Below are 20,609 nucleotides of genomic sequence, written 5' to 3'. Positions count from 1 at the left end.
TTCAGCCAGACCCATCAAGCAGGAAACACACATACACATGCACATACGTGCACACATGCACACACACATGCACACACACACACACATGCACACACACACATACACACAGAAAGGGACTGTGCATGCAAACCTGTGACTTTGAAAGGTTCATGATAATGCCTCTGAAAACTCTATAAGGGATGGAGTTCATTCTACAAATGTGGGTTCCTTAAACCAGCCCATCAGTCTTGTCCTTCAGGCCAACTGGGTGCTCATGTCCTTTTCATAACCAAAGCAACTATTTTGTTCTATACAATGTTAAGTCCAAAATCAGTTTTTTGTTTTTTGTTTTTTGTTTTTTGTTTTTGAGATGAAGTCTCACTCTGTCACCCAGGCTGGAGAGCAGTGGTACGATCTTGGCTCACTACAACCTCTGCCTCCTGAGATCAAGCAATCCTCCCGACTCAGCCTCCTGAGTAGCTGAGATTACAGGCGCCTGCCACTATGCCCGGCTAATTTTTTGTATTTTTAGTAGAGACAGGTTTTCACCATGTTGACCAGGCTGGTCTTGAACTCCTAACCTCAGATGATTCACCCGCCTCGGCCTCCCAAAGTGCTGGGATTACAGGTGTGAGCCACCGCACCCCACCCAGAATCAGAATATTAACCAGAGTCAACAGGGTGTGCATTGTGAAAGGCTTTCTTTTTTTTTTTTTCCATTTTTTTCTTACTAGCAATAACAGTTTTTTCACATCAAGTGTTTTTTCAGTAATTAAGAATCAAAATTCTTGTTATCTGCAGGAATTGGCATTGCCTCCTCTTATGGGGCTGAGTTCAGTTTGGCCTCCTTTTCTTCTCTATCTGTCCATGGCAGCTGATAAGGCAGAGACAGGAAAATGTGTTACTAGGATGTTTTCAGACATCACTTCTCACAGCTAACACGCATATAGGCTGGGGAGTTTATTTGAGTTTGGCTCAGTTTATTTTAATTTAAGAATTAGGTTGTTTCTCAAAGACCAAGTGCCTGTTGACTAGACTCTGCCAGAGGGCAGGAGGCACTACGTGCTTTTTTTTTTTTTTTTTTTTTTTTGAGATGGAGTTTCACTTCTGTTGTCCAGGCTGGGGTGCAATGGCGTGATCTCGGCTCACTGCAACCTCCACCTCCTTGGGTTCAAGCGATTCTCCTGCCTCAGCCTCCTGAGTAGCTGGGATTACAGGCATGCACCACCATGCCCAGCTAATTTTTGTATTTTTAGTAGAGACGGGGTTTTACTACGTTGGCCAGGCTGGTCTCAAACTCCTGACCTCAGGCAATCTGCCCACCTCAGCCTCCCAAAGTGCTGGGATTACAGGCGTGAGCACCGTGCCCGGCCAGGAGCCACTAAGCTCTTCACCCTCTGAAGTCTCCAGGTCAGCTGAAGCCACACAAGAAATGGCCTCAGGAAGGGGAGGCACTTCCAGGGGAGGAATTCAGCGCTGCTCACCAGCGGGAAGAAAATGAAGGTTTCACTGAGAATGGGACCAGTACCTGGGAGCACCTCCCAAGAGGATGCAACCTGCCTGCCATGATTTGGGCAGATCTCTTAAGCCTGTGTGAGGAAATGAAATGTGCTGCCCAAAGAGAGGAGGCTGGTGCAGAAGCACAGCCCCCAACACACACACACACACACACACACACACACACATCCCCAGGGAACCACACCTGGTCTGGCCTAAAGCCAACCAGGTTGGAGGAGTAAGTCTCAATGCTAACATGTTGGCCAGGGGTGAAGCTGGCTGATATTTACTTTTCACTGTTTGCTTTTTGGTAATTGTGGAGTTGTTGGGAAAAATCATTACACCTACAAAGCAATATTTGGCAATAGCATAGAAAAGTTACCATCAGTGTTCATGGTAGACTGGAGTACCTGCTGTCCAGGACTGTTTGAAGATGCAAGGAGATAAAGTATATGAAAGCCTTATAAACTATAAAGCATGATACCAATATATAAGGTACTTACAGGAAAACTCCAAAATTGATGTTTTGCAGGTAGGAAGGCCAAGATTAATTTCCCCGTTTGTTCCAAAATGCAAAGATATTTGATGTTTTTGTTTCTCTTTCTATGCTAAGAAACATCTATGTTCTTAGCAATTGGTAGTTGATTTACCTAGTCTTACGAGAATATTTGTGACATTTTTTAGTTGGCTGTTAGTATATAAATATATTCAAGTAAAGAAAGTGATTGGATTATTGGTTCTGGTGTTTCACACAGCATGCATATGCAAATATGCATTGCACAAGAGAATTCACGAATCAATAAACATAGGATTTGCCATAGTGGGAAGGCTCGCTGAAGAGTGTCGTTGAGAATACAAATAGTGACTGCACACCTTCACCCCCAATGCCTGGCAGCGCTCTGTTGATTTGGTGTTATCAGTGTAGTAGCGAGAGTACTAGAGTCATTTGGAGTCTTGTTAAATGCAGAATCCGATTCAGTGGGTCTGGGGTGGTACCTGAGGTTTTGCATTTCCAGCGAGCTCCCAGGGGATGAGGCTAATGCTGCTTGTCCTCAGACCAGAATAGAGGAATAGAGGAAATAATAATTTTAGGGGTCTTCTATATCTGTGCTAAGCACCATACATACATATTTCTAATCCTCATGGCAACCCTATAAATTAGGATGATGAAAACACTGAGGCAGAAAAAGTGAAGCACGTGCCCACAATCATTCAATCAGTAAGTGACAGTTATGGGAGTTGAACTCAGGCCTGCCTTAATGCCAAAGCCCATATTTTCCCACCATACTATTCAGCTGCTCAGACCTTAGGGTCCAACACATCTGGGTTTCGACCCTCGCTTCACCTCCATTAGCTCTGCGAGGGTGTGCTAGGGACCTCACTTGTCTGCGTCATCATCTGCTCCTGATCCACAGAATGGGGGCATCACGGCTTCCTCCCATGGCTGTTCCAGGCCCCACACGAGTTACAGTGCCTGCTGTAATTTAATAGTAGTTGCCCGATGATCTTTGTCCCCTCCCCTTTAGAAATCTACGTATAGAGCAAAGTTAAACAAAATAAATCTGGACTGCACATGTTTTAACTCTGGGGTGAAACATTTCTATCTAAGATGATGGCTTTTGTTTGTCTGTTTTGCAAGCTTTAGAATTGAGGCCCCTTTCTTTAAGTAAGTGAGAAGGTGTCCCTGTGTGTGTGTGTGTGCACACATGTGCATGCGTGTGTGCATGTGTGTGTGAAGATGCTGGGATGCACCCTGGTTGGCACAGTGGGAGAGGATGCATGTACAACATCTAATTCTCTAGTAGATCAAAGCCTGAAACCATCCATTAACCAAGGACAGGTGTGGCTTCCTGTCATATATCATTAAGAAAACCCCAAACCAGTCATGTGATGTTTAAGCTCCAGGTACTGCACTGAGCAAGGTAAAAGCTTAATATAAACATAGGTTGGTTTTGTGGTATGCAGCTTTCCCCCCAAATTGTCTGAGGAAAGTAGATTTTAATTAAGTTGGTCCGGCCACACAAACACATATTTACAGTCTAGTTTGGTGTTACAAGGCTGTGGTTCCCATTAATCTTCACTTGAGATTATCATCAGGGTTGCCGCCCTGCCAGGTCAGGCAGCAGCTATTACAGACACAGCAATCCCCTGCAGTGCTGCCTGCTTCATCTCAGACAGACACAAGTGGCCAAGCAAAGGGGGTGCTCGCAACATTTGAGGACAAGCGAAAGGTCTCGTGGAAGGAAGAGGTGATCTGGGCCTGACCCCCAAGAAAGAGCAGCCTCCTGGCTTTACATTAGCAGAGTGGTACAGTGTCAAAACCTTCTTGTTTTTTTCTTCTTTTCATTGACTTACTAATTTGTTATTCATTGTTAACAGCTTCCATGGCTCCAAAATTCTCCAGTCATCCAGATTTAATCTGGTTTATCCAAGAATGTTGCCTAATTTTACTGTAAACAATAGGTTGTTTGGTATCATTATTCTCGTCAGTGGCAATTCTCAGCACGTCTCATGATGACAAAATCCAGGCAGGACTCCAAGTTGTGTTCCTTACCAGCACCTTCCAGCCACAGTGGTCTCCTTGCTGTTCTTCATCCATGCCAGATCCTCCCCACCCCAGGGCCTTTGCACCTGCTGCTCACTCTGCCTGGAAGGTCCTTCCCTTCATGATTTAACCCCTGGCCACCATTAGATCTTCAGTCAAATGCTGCCTGGTCACGAAGCCTTGTCTGGCCACCTTCACACTCAAACATTCTTTATTCTCCTTTCCTGCTTCATTTTTATCCATGTCATGGATCTCCTTCTCATAGATTCTGTAAATTGTGTGTTTGTTTATTGGTATCCCCTGACATGGAGCTCCATGCAGGCAGGAACTTCCGTCTGTTTTGTTCCCAGCCCCTGATGCAATGTCTGGCACATCGCAGATGATCATAAACATCTGTGGAACAAATGAATGAATAATTATTTCTTTGTAAGACTGTTACCACCACTGGAAAAAGAAACAAACAAACAAACTCTCCTTTTTGATTAAGTCACCAGTTATTGAATATTCATTCATTCATTCATTCATTCAAGCACTTTCTGCCTGTCTGTGTCAGGACAGTGTTGTGCTTTGCCCTGTGGGGAATTCACCAGTGCTTAGAGCATGGTCCTAACCTTTGTGTATGAACATGAGCAAATGTTTAAGTCTGCCTTTGCCCTTTCCAAGAAAGCAGGTCATGGCCCATGGCTGTGGCAGGCCCCTGATGCTGGCTGGGCTCTCTCCTGTTGGGTCTGTTGCTCTCTCTGCCATGTGTGTTTGTCCATCTGCACGTGGCACCATGCTGCTTGGGTGCCGGGGTTATTGGCATGAGGGGCCTTAGACTTGCTTTCCTATTCAAAGCCTGGTCCAGGGTCCAGCAGCATCAGCATCCTCTAAGAGCTTGGCAGAAATGCCGAATCTCCAGTCCCTCCCAGACCTCTGGAATCAGAGTGTGCAGTATAACGAGACCCTGGGTATCTATCTGTACATTAGAGAAGCTCTGCCTTCAAACACAGGAGAAAGTTTTGTCTCCAGCACACCAAGGCCAATGTGTGGGCTCTAATGGGAAGATTTCATAAGTAAAGCCGACAGATATTCATTGAGAGCCTGCAGTGTGCAAGGCAATGGGCTAATTCATCTCGGTTTAGGATTCCACATTCCTGCCCAGGCAGTTTTCGGCCCAACATTCACATGGGCATGCAGTGAATTAGTACATAATGTTTTATATGCATGCTAGATCTACCAACAAGTCAGCGAGTCTGATGTAAACTCTACATACCTTTTAGCTACCCAGCAGGGCAATTGGGTCCCTACTTTGATACTGAAACTATGCTGGTTTATCTCTCAGCCTGTCCTGAGTGTGATAATGCAGACAGGAATTGTAAGTGTTAAGTTTTACCACCAGGAAAGATAGCTTCGTTGATACGGTATGGTGTCTACTTAGGACATTTTAAAGGGTTTAAGCTAACACATCTCTATGATGAAAATAAACACAAGATAGAAACCAGACATGTAATTACAAACATTCTCTCTTTTTCTGAACAATCAGGGATGTTCTGCCATTTACCTTGAAGTTGCCATATGCCATTGCAACAGCCAAGTCGGAGGCTCAGCTTGAAGAACTGGCCCAGATGGGACTAAGTAAGTGTGTGCCCCCTGCCTGAGTCTATCTAAAAATGAATCCATGGAGCAGAGTCAATGGTGGGCTCACTGAGGCTACATTGTTCCGTCAAGCTCTCCAGCTTCTCCATCAATGAGTTTGGGCTACCCAAAATGTCGACGTCCTCATGTAAACATCTGTAACGTGTTGATGTCTTCCCTTTCTGAGGCATCTTACTGGGGAGAGGCAGCACTTGACAGAGAAATCCAGTGTAGTGCATCTCGTGCGCATGTTTTTTTTTTTTTTGAGGGGCACATGGGCATTGACGGCACTTCTGTGCTTTGAGGAATTTGACAGCACAGACATCTAGAGTAACATCTGTCCCACTTCCTCTCTCGTCGTTCAATTCTTGTCCTGCTGTTCTGGCCCATGTCCTAACCCGGTCGGGGATCCTTGGTCTGGCAGCTGGGTACTTGCTTCCCCGTCCTGACCCTTTGCCAGTGTCCCCTAAGTCCCACAATTCTGCCGGACAATGGTTGACAATGGATCAAGACATACAACTCACCCACTTTAACTTCTTTTCCCCATTGCCTTGGGGGAATCTATGTGGGTTTAGCTTTTGCAAAAAATGTTCCTCCTAGATCAAAAGAGAAAATTCTCTTAAGATTTTAGGACTTCACTCACTATGATACTTGACCCAGCAAATAAAAGATGTATGTATTCCTCCTCTGGCATAATTTTCTCTTAATTTAAAGAATTTGTTTTGAAATAAGCGCCATTTCCAAGGAAGCTTCAGAGAGGAGCCCGGGCATAGCTTTGAATTCCCTTCTGCTGAAACTGCAATTTTTTTTTTTTTTTTTTTGAGAGGGAGTCTCGCTCTGTCACCCAGGCTGGAGTGCAGTGTTGAGATCTCAGCTCACTGCAGCTTCTGCCTCCCAGGTTCAAGCGATCCTCCCACCTTAGCCTCCCGGGTAGCTGGGGTTACAGGCGCTTGCCATCACACCCAGATAATATTTGCATTTTCAGTAGAGACAGCATTTCACCACGTTGGCCAAGCTGGTCTCGAAATCCTGACTTTTGGTGATCCACACGCTTTGGTGTCCCAAAGTGCTGGGATTACAGGCGTGCGCCACAGTGCTCGGCCATGAAACTTAGATTGTATGTGTAGAAGGATTGCCTTCTGTGTTTGAGGCCTGTCTGATGCCAAGACTGGGTAATGGGATTTGGAAAGAGAATAGTGGTAAAACTCTCAGGCCATAGAAACGTCCCTATTTAAAAGTTGCACCTTCTCTTGCAACTAAGTTCTGCATACCTTTGGAGAGAGATTAAAATACTTGCTGAAGTTAAGTCAATATTGTCAACTAGATTCTAGGCCTCTTGAAGATGTGCACCGGGTCTCAGGTCTCTCTCCTGACCTCTGTCCACATAGCTCCAGTCTGATGGTCCACAGGCTTAGTGTGTGCATAGTGCTGAGTCTGAAGGACTAAAGTGTCAAGGACAATGCTTGTGCCATGCTGGGAGAGGTGAAAAGAGTTTGCTCCAGTGGCTACTAACCAGAAGCGACTGAGGGCTGACTAACATATATGTGACTTGTGATTCTCAATGTGCATATTATCCATTTTGTGTAGAGATAGCATATTTTAAAATTCTGTGCCTCAGTAAAAATACTGTTCATCAAACTAATATTTCTCGAGGGTCTGCTTTGTGGCAGACACTGTGCCCCAGACCAAGCACTCAGGGTTAATAAGATCCCCTCTCACTCCCTGTGCCTGTTCCTACTGCCAATGAGATTTGTAGTTTATATGGGAGATAGATATACACATCAACTAAGTATACGAAGCCTTACAAAAGTTTTACAGCTGTGACAGTATAAGTCTAAGGAGGACTCAAAGGAGGTGGAAGTAATTTCTCCAAGACCTGCTGTCCTGGCTAATAGAAACATAAGGCTAATCTGTGTGTACTTTGAAATTTTCTAGTAGCCACACAGGTTAAATTGATTTTAATAATTTATTTTGTTGTATTTAATATATCCAAAACATTATAATTTCTACATGCAGCCAATATAAAAAAATTTTAAGGTATGAAATGTTTGACATTCTTTTTGTCATACCACGTATTCGAAACCCGATGAGTTATTTTATACTCACAGCATATCTCAACTCAGGCCCTGAATGTTTGTCAGAAATACATGGTTTGTATTTAGATTTCATTAAATTCACAATTAAAAAAGTAGATTCTCATAACCAAGTTCCAAAGATACTTAAATGTTTTCCAGTAACTGAACAGAACATCAGTTCTAAAATTTAAATTGATTGACACTGAACGAGATTTGATATTGACTTCCTCAGTTGTACTAGCCAACTTCAAGTGCTCAATAGTCACCTGTGGCTGTTGGCTTTCTTGTCGAACAGTGCAGGAGTGGGGAGAGAGAAGGAGGGATGCAGGATAGATTACATAAGGCAGGTGACCCGGCTGTCACCACACAGACAAGGGAGAGCCAGGACTCCCAAAGGGCTTCATCTCAGTCCTCCCATGGCCAGCCATTCTGGGCCCATGGGAAAGAAAGACACTGCACAGCCTAGCTAGAGATAGAGAACAACCCATTCCAGGCCAGGTACAGTGGCTCACACCTGTAATCCCAGCACTTTGGGAGGCCGAGGCAGGTGGATCACCTGAGGTCAGGAGTTCAAGACCAGCCTGGTAAACATGGTAAAACCCTGTCTCTCCTAAAAATACCAAAATTAGCCAGGCGTGGTGGTGTGCACCTATAGTCCCAGCTACTCGGGAGGCTGAGGAAGGAGAATCACTTGAACCTGGGAGGTGGTGGTTGCAGTGAGCCAAGATCGTACCACTGCACTCCAGCCTGGGCGACAGAGCAAGACTCCGTCTCTAGGAAAAAAAAAAAGAATAACCTATCCCAAATGGAAACTATAACAGGCACCACTGATCACAGCACTACCTCCCTCAACTTACATGGAACACTGAGACTCATCTGCAAGAGGAGACACAGGCAGTACAGATCAATAAGCAATCTGCACTACTTTGCAGAGCATTGCATATTTATGAGCATGGTGAGGAGGTTATATAGGATTTGGGAAGGAAGGACTCCAAACCACAAAGGTAAATGGTTGGGCCTGCACTGCACATTAAGCTTGCTGTGGTTTTTCTGCTGATGGGACCCATGAATGTAGTTTTCCTCCTTTGGTGGTTTTAATGCTGAATGTGTAAAACCCTAGGCAGATTGTGTAACATCCCCCCAGGCCCAGCTGCTGGTCCTGCCCATTAAAGGGGAACTTCAAGGCCCGATTCCTTGGCTGGCAGCTGCACCGTGGAGGGCATCCCAGGAGAAGTTGTTGGGAAAGAGTGGTGTTGCTTTGTAAGTCTGTTCAGTTTTTGTAAAGCAAGTCAGGAAGCCCCAGTGACCTTTTTTGAGCTTACACTGGAACAATTCTAGTTCCTTTTTTTCTTCCAAGTTACCTGTGGAAAGGCAGGGCTGGAATCCTATGTTGGCCAAGCCATTTCTCCAGGGCTTTGAAGGTGACAGGCCCCTGGAGCTTTCCTGTGAGCCCACAGCTGGGCCTGGCAGCCTTTCTGCCCTTTCCAGTAAAGGAATGCAGTAAACCTGGGTACAACACACCCCCCACCCCACCCCGCAAGACTCGCGTTGTCATGCAGTGTGCTTTTTTTAATTTGTGAAGGAATGGTCTGAGTGTACCGTATTTACATTCTGTGTTCACTGATAATGACTTTCAGATTTCTGGAGCTCCCCAGCTGACAGCAAACCCCCGAACCCTCCACCTCCCCATAGGCCTCTCTCCTCGGACGGTGTCTGTCCTGCCTCCCTGCGTCAGCTCTGCCTTATAAATGGAGTGCATTCTATCAAAACCAGGACGCCTTCAGAGCTGGAGTGCAGCCAGACCAACGGGGCCCTGTGCTTTATTAATCCCCTTTTCTTGAAAGTGCACAGCCAGGACCTCAGTGGAGGCCTGAAACGGCCGAGCACAAGGACTCCCAACGCGAATGGCACGGAGCGGACTCGGTCGCCCCCACCCAGGCCCCCGCCACCCGCTATTAATAGTCTCCACACAAGCCCTCGGCTGGCCAGGACTGAAACCCAGACGAGCATGCCAGAAACAGTCAACCATAACAAACATGGGAACGTAGCTCTGCCTGGAACGAAACCAACTCCCATCCCTCCACCCCGCCTGAAGAAGCAGGCTTCTTTTCTGGAAGCAGAAGGCGGCGCAAAGACCTTGAGCGGCGGCCGGCCGGGCGCGGGCCGGGAGCTGGAGCTGGGCACAGCTGGCAGCCCAGGTGGGGCCCCGCCTGAGGCCGCCCCGGGGGATTGCACAAGGGCCCCGCCGCCCAGCTCTGAATCACGGCCCCCGTGCCATGGAGGCCGGCAGCGGCTGAGCGACATGAGCATTTCTACTTCCTCCTCCGACTCGCTGGAGTTCGACCGGAGCATGCCTCTGTTTGGCTACGAGGCGGACACCAACAGCAGCCTGGAGGACTACGAGGGGGAGAGTGACCAAGAGACCATGGCGCCCCCCATCAAGTCCAAAAAGAAAAGGAGCAGCTCCTTCGTGCTGCCCAAGCTCGTCAAGTCCCAGCTGCAGAAGGTGAGCGGGGTGTTCAGCTCCTTCATGACGCCGGAGAAGCGGATGGTCCGCAGGATCGCCGAGCTTTCCCGGGACAAATGCACCTACTTCGGGTGCTTAGTGCAGGACTACGTGAGCTTCCTGCAGGAGAACAAGGAGTGCCACGTGTCCAGCACCGACATGCTGCAGACCATCCGGCAGTTCATGACCCAGGTCAAGAACTATTTGTCTCAGAGCTCGGAGCTGGACCCCCCCATCGAGTCGCTGATCCCTGAAGACCAAATAGGTAAGTACCCACTTTTTTAAAATATAAAATTTATTGTAACTCTGTCCGGGCAGTGCAACCTATGTTTGTTATATTTTATGAAGTTTACTCCGAAGTTCAAAACAGCACCCAGCTCCACCTTCTCTCCCGGTTTGAATGGAAAAATCAGTTTCTCAAAGTAGCTGCTAACTGCCAGGCTCAAAAATGTTTTCGGGAGTGACAGGTTGGAGCTGCAGAGTGATTCTGTTCAGGGATGGAGTTTGGTCCTCTGTGGGTCCAGCTGCCGCCTGCTGTGGTAACTTTGTGTGTTACATGTGCCGGGCGTTTCTGGACGCGTGCTTCTCTGCAGGCTGTGCATACATACAAAGGTAGTTTTGTTATCTTCTGAGAGACAGTGGGTATTTTGTTCTGCCTTGGTTGCAAGTAAACTTTTTATTGAGGTGTAGCGTATGTTCAGAGAGCACAAAACTCAGGTATGCATTGGAATGAGTTTCCACCGCAAGCTTACCTGTGGGACAGCTACCAACCCCTGGATAAGCAGAACCTGACCAGCATCTAGGGACCCCGAGCCCCCTGTTCTCCCTCAAGGGTACCATCCTGCTGGCTCCTCATCCCATACACTTCTGTAAGCAGCACGGCTTGGGAGTAAGCAAAAACTGAAAAAGACAAGTTTGTTTTGTGTAACTTTAAAATAAGTAACATAGTTTGGAGGTCACATGAAAGGTGTTTTCTCCAACTTGAAGGGGAAATTCTTTCTTTATAATCTCATTTAAAGGATGAGTTGCTAATGGTTACTTTGGCCAAGGCAAATTTGAATTTGGCAAGCAGTCTTTTCTTCCAGGGTGAGAATGTTGAAGGGTTTGTTTGTTTGTTTGTTTGCTGTTTTTAATTTTAGAAGGTTGACTCTTGAAGGTTAATTTCAGAGACTTTATTCACCAGGCAGCAGGAGCCTTTGGAGCTACCAAACATTTCCAGGCGGTTCAGAAGCTAAACCCCAATTTTTTCTTTCTGATTGGGTCCATTTGTTGAAAGTAGTAAACAGTGTGTGATAGAGGGCTCTTTCTCTTTCTCTGTCTCTCTCTCTCCTCTCTTTTTTCTCATTTAAGTGATTTTCAGCAGCTCTTTGATTTTCTCACAAAGGAATCAAAGCCTTGTTTGTTTTCTTGTGGTTTGACTGAGGCCAGGCCTGGTTGATCAGGGCGTGGTTAAAGCTGGGGTGTTGCTGGAGTGAGTGGCTAAAGGAATGTGCCCTTGTGAGGTGCCTTCTAATTGAAAAAGGCGTCAAGGAGACAGCAGAATATCCACACAGGCTGCCTTTTTCCCCATCCCACCAGAGACCCACTCTCAAGGGAGACCATATCTGACTCAGTATTAACAGAAACCCAACCTGCAGGAGAAGCTTCCTCTTAGGGGCTGGGGTCAGAGGGGGTTGCAGCCAGGCAGGCGCTGATGTCAGGCCTGAGCTATGTGGCCAGCGGCGCCAACCAGCCCACAGTCCTGGCCTTCCCTCCTCGCTGATGCTGTAAGCACCAACCCAAGTTAGTCCCGGAAAGCTCTTCGGCCAGCATCTTTTGTAGTTAAATTCGGATGTGGTACTTGCTCTTAGAACTCAAGGACTCACTCATTTTCTCCAAAAAACATGCTGAAAATTATGTATTTCACTACTCTAGAAGGATGCAGCTTTTAATTTAAAATGATTTATGGAGCTTCGAGTATGAGCCCGGCAGCCTGTCCAAGCTATTCCAGTGGGTCCTCACCTCACCCCTGTGAACAGGCATCGGCATCCCTTAAGGATTGGAGGAAGGCAAGGAGGGTTGTGCCAGGCCATGCCATTTGTCTGACAGCCACACTCTCTAGTAAACTAGCAGGTGCGGTATTTGAACTTCCATTGGATCAGAAGCCCACGTTTGCTGGTGCTCACTGTTCTGCTGCTGCTGCTTGTGTTTCTATTTTCTCATCAGTAGTTCAGGGGAATTGTAACTGCAGGGCCAACCCTGTGTTGAGGCAGCTCAGACTAAAGCTCTCTGTTGAGTTATGGGTATGGCCTCCACAAGCATTGCCATGCTTTTTCTGTGGGTTTGTTTGGTTTGGTTTTTTAAAACTTTTGCACTAAAAGCAGTCAGTTCCTCCTGTTTCTTCACCAGTGAAACATCATTCTGTTTTGAAAGTATAATGACAGTGCTAGGCTTTTGAAATAAAGAAGGTGAGTGGGAGCAGAGGTCAACCTGAGAAACTCATCACAAGTCCAGGTGGAAGGAAAGATGTGACCCTAACTATTAGAAAGCCAGTCCCCATAGAGGTGCACTTTATTAGATTAGGCCTCTGACCAGAACATGGACTTAGCCAGCCCACTTGTCTATGTGGGCTTAAAAACTTGTCTATGTCTGCTTTAAAAAAAAAAAAAATCTAGTTCTATCCTCATTTCCTATAGCTTCTGCAGAAGATAGCTCTGAACTAGAAGACAGAATTCTAATTTAAAGCCTAGATTTATGGAACAACTTGAAGTCAAGAAGGTAGGAGGAGATATTACACTGGTTTAATCCATGTATGTTAGAGCAGTCATTCTTAGGTGAAAATGACCCTATGAATGCAAGCATGTGTATCCCTTTAGTATATGGAGATAATACTCATCTGTCTTCTTCAGAGGGTGGTTCTTCAGTTACATAGAGAAAAGCTAATGAGAAAAACAAATAGTTCTCAGTCACGTTCCTTTTGCCCATGTGCTGGTGTCACTATCCCTTCTAGCACTTTCTAGACAAGTGCAAATTATAAACAGTGAATCAGTCTCAAAACTGAAAAACTGCCCCTGTAAATGATTATGTCCTCTCATAGAGAATTTGCATTCTATTTAGACTACCCTTTGGAGCACTTCCAACCAAAAGCCCTGCTATGCAGAGGTTCCTGGATACATGTTCATTGCCTGGCACCAGCTTGGCTCTCCTGGTTGGAGAATGAAGCCAATGCGGGTAAGACACGGGCTTGTTCCCGTGTGTGCCAGCTCTCTATTCATTCCAGGCCACATACTGGGCTTCCCTCCCAGAGAGCCATCACCTACTCTCACCCTTCCAGAGTGGTACATGGAAGAACAGACAAATGCTTTAATAGGAAGTGTGCAGTTTGGGGGCCCTACTTAAAGTATTGGGATCAACCTCTTCACAGACAGTGTGCTGCGCTCATTACTGATGACCCACGCTATAGGATGTAGATGGGGTGAAATCACTTCCTCACTGGTGGGTGTTCACATCCCACCACTCTTGCTTTAGTCTTTTTCAACCCATGGGGGATATCCAACCAAAGTTTCTGTTAGAGAAATCTTCATTTTGCAGAACTTGTTGCAATGGTGTGGTTAGTGTTTTCATTTTAATAAAATGATGTTTATTTCTGACTTGATGTCAGTCTTGGGAAATCCCTCTGTTTTCAAGGCTTGTTTCAAGAAAAACAAAATTTGTCCAAATCCAAAAATGTTAGTAATCTTAAATTTTCTATTTCATTCAGATACTCTCCACAGACTATCAGCAGTGATACAAAAGAGCCAACTATTCATATTCCTAAAAGTCAGTAGTAGAAAGCGAGACGGTACTGTGCTTATTTAAGTGCTACAAACCAAAATATATGTTTTCTCCAAAGAGCAATTTAACGATTTGAAGAAAAAGTATCCTTAAAATCAATTTCCTCATATTTCAAAGATCACTTTGATTTATGTATCTGAGTGTTTTTTGTTTTTTAATGGAGAAATGATACAGAAAGTGTGGTTAGACATCGGAGAGTACAGCGCACATAGAAAAGGGGATTGAAATGATTCCCGGGGAGTTAAACAATCACAACTACTCTGGTTCAGATCTGGTTTTTTTTTGTTTTTGATTTTTTTCAAATGCGTGTTTAAGCTGGCTCTAGCTTCAATATCTAGTGTGACTTGGTTTTAATTTTTCAGGTCACAGTTTGGTTCAAGCCCCTGCGTTATCTGGGTTATTTTTTAAGATAAAGAGCTATTCTGGGGCCAGGCGCAGTGGCTCACGCCTGTAATCCCAACACTTAGGGAGGCCAAGGCAGGTGGATCACCTGAGGTCAGGAGTTTGAGACCAGCCTGGCCAACACGGTGAAACCCAGTCTTTACTAAAAATACAAAAAAATTAGCTGGGCGTGGTGGTGGATGCCTGTAATCTCAGCTACTTGGGAGGCTGAGGCAGGAGAATCACTTGAACCCGGGAGGCGGAGGTTGCAATAAGCCGAGATCATGCCATTGCACTCCAACCTGGGCAACAAGAGTGAAACTCCATCTCAAAAAAAAAAAAAAAAAAAGCTCTTCTGAGAGGTGTAGCCAGGGAGGCACGTTAGTGCCAAACAGAGATTAAAACCTTGAATCTTCTGACTTCTGATCTAGTACATGTGACCCTATCGCCTGAAGGAACAAATGTCCTTGTAGAGTTAACAAGAGGCAGAGAAGAAGAAGAAAGATTGTGGTATGCAAAAGGATACCTATATTATTTCCAAAAATTAATTTAAATAGAAGACCACGACAAGAAGCACCTGTTTTTCCCCCGGGGGACATCCTTTGTTGAATAATTTTTACTTTAGGGCATCAAAATGGGGTCAGTTATGTTACATCAACCAAAACAAAAAACCCCTGGAGTTGTGACTCTCCGACCCTGAGCCCCTCACTCCATGACAGCCCGAACAAGGGGGCCGTTAGCTCACAAGGTGGGTGGGGGATGGCATCACAAAATAAGTCACACGAAGATGTCTGCTCCAGAGTATTTTCTGACCATATTCCTGGAGTCTTTCTACCTCCCAGGCAGGAAACCTCACCAGGTAAAAGAGGAATTCATGTAGGAATTGAGGAATGTCACCCAAAGGACACCTAAAATGCTGCATGAATTGTGTGGCAGTATCAGGCTCTTTAGGGCACAACTATGTTTGCCCACCCCTCCACTCCAGCCAAAAGGAGGGTTCCCACTGGCTGCTTCTGTGAGGCCAGCACCGCATAGATGCAGCCCTCCCTGGTCCTCAGGTCCTACCCACAGCCTTGTCTCACTCGCAACAGGGAACAAGTGGTGTAGACACAGCCCCCACTCTCTTCTTGTAGACACAGTATCCACTTTGGAGCTTCTCAGTTATTGTCCAGGCCCAGGGGAAGTCACAGCCACCTCCTCTGTAGAATCAAAGCGTACGAATTAAATGCATCCCTGTTTTTAAAAGAGCCAAGTGAGAGCACTGGTAATCACTCCTCGTGGGCGGCCCTGTATGGTTTACAAAGCACTCTGATGTATAGAATCCCTTTTAATCCTCCAAATGCCTTGGGAGGCTCTATTTATTGCCCTCACTTCTACAGATGAAGAAACCAAAAGCGTAGCAAGGTCAAGCCAAGATGCAAGCGCGACTGACACGGTCCCTTGGCAGGCCTTGTCTATACTTCTGGTGGCAGGGAATGACCACTGCCTTCCAGTTGGTTTTATGTGGCAGGAAGCTGACCTCAGAGGTGAAGGCACATCACACCAGAGGGTACTGCTGTCTGCATGACTCATCACTGAAATTGTTCTCCCAATCCCCTGGCCAAGGCCGTGTATGCCAGGTTTCTGCCCTGTAAAATTAAAGATGCCCTGCTTTCCATACTCTGTTCTTTGGAAGCAAGTCACTTAGCACTGCCCACACTCAAGGGATGGAGTGGAATTAAGCTCCACCTCCCAGAAGCGGGAGGATCTACATAAATTATTTGGAATTCTTCCATAAGGGAGCTTGGTCTCTTCTTCCCTGCTTTCATTTTTCCTGGCCTTTTACTAAAAGACATTGAAATCAGGCTGATGGATTCCCTACATCAAATATCACACAGATGTAGCCCATACTTTTGTAGACTAGCTTTCCTGGTAGCCCACCAAAATGAGCAGAAACTGAAGCGGATCAAAGCGCCAGTGCTTGTTATCCTTATTTCGGCCCCTTTCCTTGCTGGGCTAATGGGATTTTCCTTAAAATTATACAGCGTCCTTTAGTATTTATTATTTATGAGCCAAAGTGTACATGGCCAACAATACTTAAAAACAACCCAGGTTACAGGACATCCCTGCAGAGTGACAGGGTGCCCCACACCTGCCTGCCCCACGCCTGGGTGGTGATTTCATCACTAGAGTTACACGCCTGTATTCTGCAGGGTAAAGAGAAGAAACATAATTCCATGTCTTCTCCCAAAGGAAGAATTTTCTGTTAAACTTCACACTTTTGGAGTGTGTGCTGCATGGGGGCCTCATGCTGGGGACTTCAGGTGACACTAGGGACTGCAGAAACCCCAGTGTGGTTTTCAGAGGGCTTCCCCTCAAAGAGAGAAGACTAATTGACTCTATGTCCGGGCGGAGACAACAAAGAAAGCAGCGTGCTTACGAGGCGTCAGATGCATACATTTGCTCCTGGTGGAGACGCCACCCAGTCCTCCCAGCAACCACCCGGGGAAGCTGTGAGTGGCCCTATTTTACAGATGAGGAAGCTGAGGCTGGGAAAGGTCATCTTCTTTGACGGTCAGAAACCAGAAAGCTACCCATTCAGATGTGGCATCTGACCTGAGTGCCTCTGCAACCCCAGGTGGCCTGCCGTTTTTTGCGTAGTTTGTAATAGAGGATTAGCAAAATGCTGTCATGGCGGCCCTGGTGTCATATTTTCAAGATCCTGCCTTCCACCCTCCTCAGCCACCAGCTCTGCTCACATAAGATAGAGAAGTTTCTTGGCTGAAAGTCAAGGGCAAGTGGTGGCTCAGAGGAAGGGCTCAGGCGGGTTTGAAGCCCTGACTCTGCTGTTGCTGACTTGTGGGTGCTTGGTCATATTTCTTAATATCTCTGTGCCTCAGTTGCCTCAAATGTAACACGGTGTTGTGGATGCCACTGTGCTCTGCCCACTGAGACTTGCTTACCAGTCTGACGTCCAGCTTCCAGCACCTGTGACATTTTGCATGAGGCTTTCACCAGAGCTCTGGCCCAGGGTGGGCTAGAAAGCCTGGGGAATGGATGACCATCCACCTCCAGGAGCAGCCTCAACCAGGGACTGAAGGCAGCATGTGTATCCGTAACCCAGCTGCCTCTCCTCCAGGGGCAGCAACTCTAAGGCATGTTCAACGCCACCTCTTGGAGTTCCCCAGCAGGGTTGAGATCCACCTGCCAGTGGTGATAACTGGCTTAATAAAGCAAACTATATTGGCTGCCTTCTCTCCCCAGTCAGTGCTTCCTGGGATCACTTTCCAAATTTAACCACTCACACTCGAATCCTTGTCTCGGGATTGGCTTCTGAGAGAATCCAAACTAAGACAAATAGGGATTATGCACCCATTTTAGTCAAAGAATTGTTTAAATACCTGTAAAGTGCTTAGTAGACATACTGAGCTTTCACTCAATGTTAGTTCTGATCCTTAATCCAGCAATACAGCCAAAGGAGAATATGTTAGCACATAAAAAAAGAAAGCATCGAGTCGTTTTGCCCTTTTTGTACCAAGGGAGGTCTACGTGCCATCTCCTGACTTGTTGGAAATAGAAGTTACCTGGTTTGCATTTCTTCTCCACCATCTGGGAAAGTCACCTGACTTCCAAGCCTCATGGCCATCTGTAAAATGAATGACAGAGTGACAGTAGTTCCAGTGTCGTAGGGCTGAAGTGAGGGTTAATGAGGTAATACATATAATGTTAGAATAGGAAGTGTTCAAATAAATGCCCAATAAATGTTAGCAATTATAAATGTTTACATTTTCACAATTTGACTTCCCCACAAAAAAAAGGCCCATATCTTGTTATCAAACATTAGCTTCTATTTCTACTACTTTACCTTTTTAAAAAAAAATCAGAATGCTCGAACTAGAATAAGCTAAGAGGTCATGTGATCTAAACTCATGGATTTTTAAATTTTAAATGTGTTTATGTATTTAGGAGGTAGGCATGCAGAATTCTAACATGCATATGTTGTGTAGTGATGAAGTCTGGGCTTGTGGTGTACCCATCACCTGAATAATGAACATTGTAACCCAATAGGTAATTTTTCAACCCTCACCTCCCTCCCACCCTAACCTCATGTTGTATCTTTGTCAAGTAACTTTAGGTTGTAACCTGTACATTTTTTTATTATTATTATACTTTAAGTTCTAGGGCACACGTGTGCAACGTGCGGGTTTTTTACATATGTATACATGTGCCGTGTTGGCTTGCTGCACCCATTAACTCGTCATTTACATTAGGTATATCTCCTAATGCTATCCCTCCCCGCTCCCCCCACCCAACGACAGGCCCCGATGAAGCTGGAAAGCATCATTCTGAGCAAACTATCGCGAGGACAGAAAACCAAACACTGCATGTTCTCACTCATAGGTGGGAATTGAACAATGAGAACACTTGGACACAGAGTGGGGGACATCACACACCTGTACATTTTTAATACAATCATGTGTTGTTTAACTACAGGGATACATCTGAGAAGTGCACTGTTAGAGAATTTTGTTGTTGTGGGAACATCATAGAGTACTTACACAAAGCTGGATGGCATAGCCTACTACATACCTAGGCTATATGGTATATCCTACTGCTTCTAGGCTACAAACCTGGACAGCATGTGACTATACTGAAGAGTGTAGGCAACTGTAACACAATGCTAAGTATCTATATATCTAAACATGTCTAAACACAGGAAAGGAACAGTAAAAATATGGTATTAGAATCTTATGGGGCCAGGCGCGGTGGCTCATACCTGTAATCCCAGCTCTTTGGGAGGCTGAGGTGGGTGGATCACCTGAGGTCAGGAGTTCAAGACCAGCCTGGCCAACGTGGTGAAACCCCATCTCTACTGAAAATACAAAAGTTAGCCAGGTGTGGTGGTGCATGCCTGTAATCCCAGCTACTCAGGATGCTGAGGCAGGAGAATCGCTTAAACCTGGGAGATGGAGGGTGCAGTGAGCCAAAATTGTGCCACTGCACTCCAGCCTGGGTGACAGAGTGAGACTCTGTCTCAGAAAAATAAATAAATAAAAAATAAATAAGAATCTTATGTGACCACCCTGGCATTTGTGGTTCATCTTTGACCAAAACACGTCATTATGAAGCATGTGATTATATTATGTGGTTTAGACTCTGGGTGTGGTTAGATTCCCTGGAGAATATTGATTTTTACTTTGTGTTGTTTTAACAATCACCAACTCAGTTAGGTTCAGACTGCTGGCTCTGGCTTGCCTTCCGTGGACAATGATTCTGATGGCCGTCCAGACAGTGGCAGTGAGAGGGGAAGGGACTTGGCCTCCCCACGGCTCCCAGGGCTCTTTCTAACACAAGCAATTTCTCCAGTCTTCAGCCTGGCCTCTCAGAGTCTCACTGCCTTCTGGCCAGCAGCGGAAACGCAGAAAGTATACAAACAAAGCCACTGCATTCCTGGTCTTGTGATGTTTCCTTGTCTATCTCCAGCCTCTGGAATCTATGCAATAGATGGTCAGCATGAAGGAAAGGGTTAAGGTTTCTGTCTCTCTTCCTTAATGGAGGAGTGAATCAATTCTTGGAGAAGTAATAAGAGTGAATCACTTCTTGTCTAGAAGCCAACACATTGAATACTTCCTATAAATTATTACGGTAAGTGACATCTAGTCAAGGAAAAGCCAGCAATTGCTATGGCCTCCACCACTTTTTTCTTACGGATTATTTTGGGGCCAGTTGATATAATCTTGATAAATATTTTCAGAAAACTTGTTTCCAGTTTTGATCATTTAGAAACATTTAGTTTCTAAAATTCAATATGTTGTGGTTCAAACGATTTTTTACTGTTTGCTCGTTACAAGAAAAATAGAAAAGAAATGAGTGAGGCTGGGCATGGTGTCTTACGCCTATAATCCCAGTGCTTTGGGAGGCTGAGGTGGGAGGATCCCTTGAGACCAGGAGCTCGAGACCAACCTGGGCAACATAGTGAGACCCCCACCATCTCAACAACAGCAACAACAAAAAGAACCTTAATGAGCTTTAAAAGCATATACTCACCTTATTCATCTGTAAAGGTTTCGGGTGTTTGTTTTGCACGCGTGCTTGTGGACGAATACAGTTGACATTACTCCAAGAACTCAGGAAACATTTTGTGGATTCAAGCTGACTCCCCCTCTTGATAGCTGCATGACAAAGATGTCCTTGGGTTTCAGTTTCCTCATCTGTG

At 45.6% G+C, this 20,609-nt stretch overlaps 1 protein-coding gene across 4 annotated transcripts in view; it reads left to right on the top strand.

The window, feature by feature from the left end:
• RIN2 (Ras and Rab interactor 2) overlaps nucleotides 1-20,609 on the top strand; it is a 240,683-nt gene that overhangs the window by 203,671 nt on the left and 16,403 nt on the right. For all 4 annotated transcript variants that reach the window (XM_032142350.2, XM_032142349.2, XM_032142352.2 and 1 more), the window contains 2 exons: nucleotides 5,547-5,638; nucleotides 9,351-10,484. In XM_032142350.2, coding sequence (XP_031998241.1) covers nucleotides 5,547-5,638; nucleotides 9,351-10,484 — 1,226 coding nt within the window. The remainder of the gene's footprint in view (nucleotides 1-5,546; nucleotides 5,639-9,350; nucleotides 10,485-20,609) is intronic.

The sequence above is a fragment of the Hylobates moloch genome, unplaced genomic scaffold (genome assembly GCF_009828535.3).
Source record: "Hylobates moloch isolate HMO894 unplaced genomic scaffold, HMol_V3 SCAFFOLD_21, whole genome shotgun sequence".
Lineage (NCBI taxonomy): Eukaryota > Metazoa > Chordata > Mammalia > Primates > Hylobatidae > Hylobates > Hylobates moloch.
This window is presented reverse-complemented; position numbering and strand designations above follow the sequence as displayed.